We start from the raw sequence: 1,332 nt of genomic DNA, 5'->3' as shown, positions 1-1,332 counted from the left end.
TCTTCTTTGTAAACCCTCAAGGGTTTAGGGTTTAGGGTTTAGGGTTTAGGGTTTAGGGTTTAGGAAAAAATACACACACAGCACCTGCCCTGCACCTCAAATACACAAACAAACCATATACAGGTTTCAGGGTTTAGGGTTTAGGGTTTAAAAGTCAGCTTCTAGGGTTTAGGGTTTAGGGTTTTTAGGGTTTAGGGTTTAGGGTTTAGGGTTTAGGGTTTGGGGCCCGCAGCCGCCATCGGTGTTCGGGGCTCCCTCATATCCAAACCACTAACAACTCTAAACCCTAAACCCTAAACCCTAAACCCTAATTCTTAAATTTAAACTTTAAACATAAACCCTAAACCCTAAACCCTAAACCCTCATGGCTGGCCACCCTGACCCCCCCCCCTGGAGGGGGATCAAACGCTTGCTGCTGCTGCTCCTGCAGCAGCAGCAGCAGCAGCAGCAGCAGCAGCAGCAGAACCCACAGCAGCAACAGAAACAGCAGCAGCAGCAGCAGAGCCTGCAACAACAGCAGCAACAACAGAACCTAAGGCACCAGCAGCAGCAGCAGCAGCAGCAGCAGCAGACTCTCCAGCAGCAGCAGCAGCAACAGCAGCACCACACTCTCCACCAGCAGCAGCAGCAGCAGCAGCAGCAGCAGCAGCAGCAGCAGCAGCAGAAGATGCTGATGCTGCTGTTGCTGCTTTTCATAAACTTATACGCAGCGGTGATGCTGCTGCTGCAGCAGCAACAATTAAAAACCCTAAAAATTTTTGGCTTGTTGATGCTATAGATTCACACAGACGGTAAACCCTAAACCCTAAACCCTAAACCCTAAACCCTAAACCCTAAACCCTAGCAAAAAGGAAACATGGAACAATACACCCTATGCTCTAGCGAACACGAAACCCTAAACCCTAAACCCTCGCAGACACTAAACCCTAAACCCTAAACCCTAGCGAATACTAAGTCCTAAACCCTTGCGGCCACTAAACCCTAAACCCTAGCGAACACTAAACCCTAAACCCTCGCAGACACTAAACCCTAAACCCTAAACCCTAGCGAACACTAAGCCCTAAACCCTAAACCCTATCAGACACTAAACCCTAAACCCTAAACCCTAGCGAACACTAAACCCTAAACCCTAGCCAGCGTAATGCTATACCTAATATTCAAACTGTAAACCTCTCCCTAAACCCTAAACCCTAGCCCTAAACCCTAAACCCTAGCCCTAAACCCTAAACCCTAACCCTAAACCCTAAACCCTAACCCTAAACCCTAAACCCTATGTGTTGTGTTTTATGTTTATAGGACTGCTCTGCATCTCGCCGCTTTTGATGGTAGGCT

General features: G+C 48.1%; 1 protein-coding gene across 1 annotated transcript in view; it reads left to right on the top strand.

Moving 5' to 3' along the window:
- Positions 1-364: 364 nt before the first annotated feature.
- EMH_0039720 (protamine P1, putative) overlaps positions 365-1,332 on the top strand; it is a gene marked incomplete at both ends in the record, with an annotated part of 3,811 nt that continues 2,843 nt past the window's right edge. The window contains one exon of the mRNA XM_013495432.1: positions 365-681. Within this exon, the coding sequence (XP_013350886.1) occupies positions 365-681 (317 nt within the window). The remainder of the gene's footprint in view (positions 682-1,332) is intronic.

The sequence above is a fragment of the Eimeria mitis genome, genomic scaffold (assembly GCF_000499745.2).
Source record: "Eimeria mitis Houghton genomic scaffold, Emh_scaff1571, whole genome shotgun sequence".
Taxonomy (NCBI): Eukaryota; Apicomplexa; class Conoidasida; order Eucoccidiorida; family Eimeriidae; genus Eimeria; species Eimeria mitis.
Note: the sequence above shows the minus strand (reverse complement) of the source record. Positions and strands in the feature narration are given on the sequence as shown.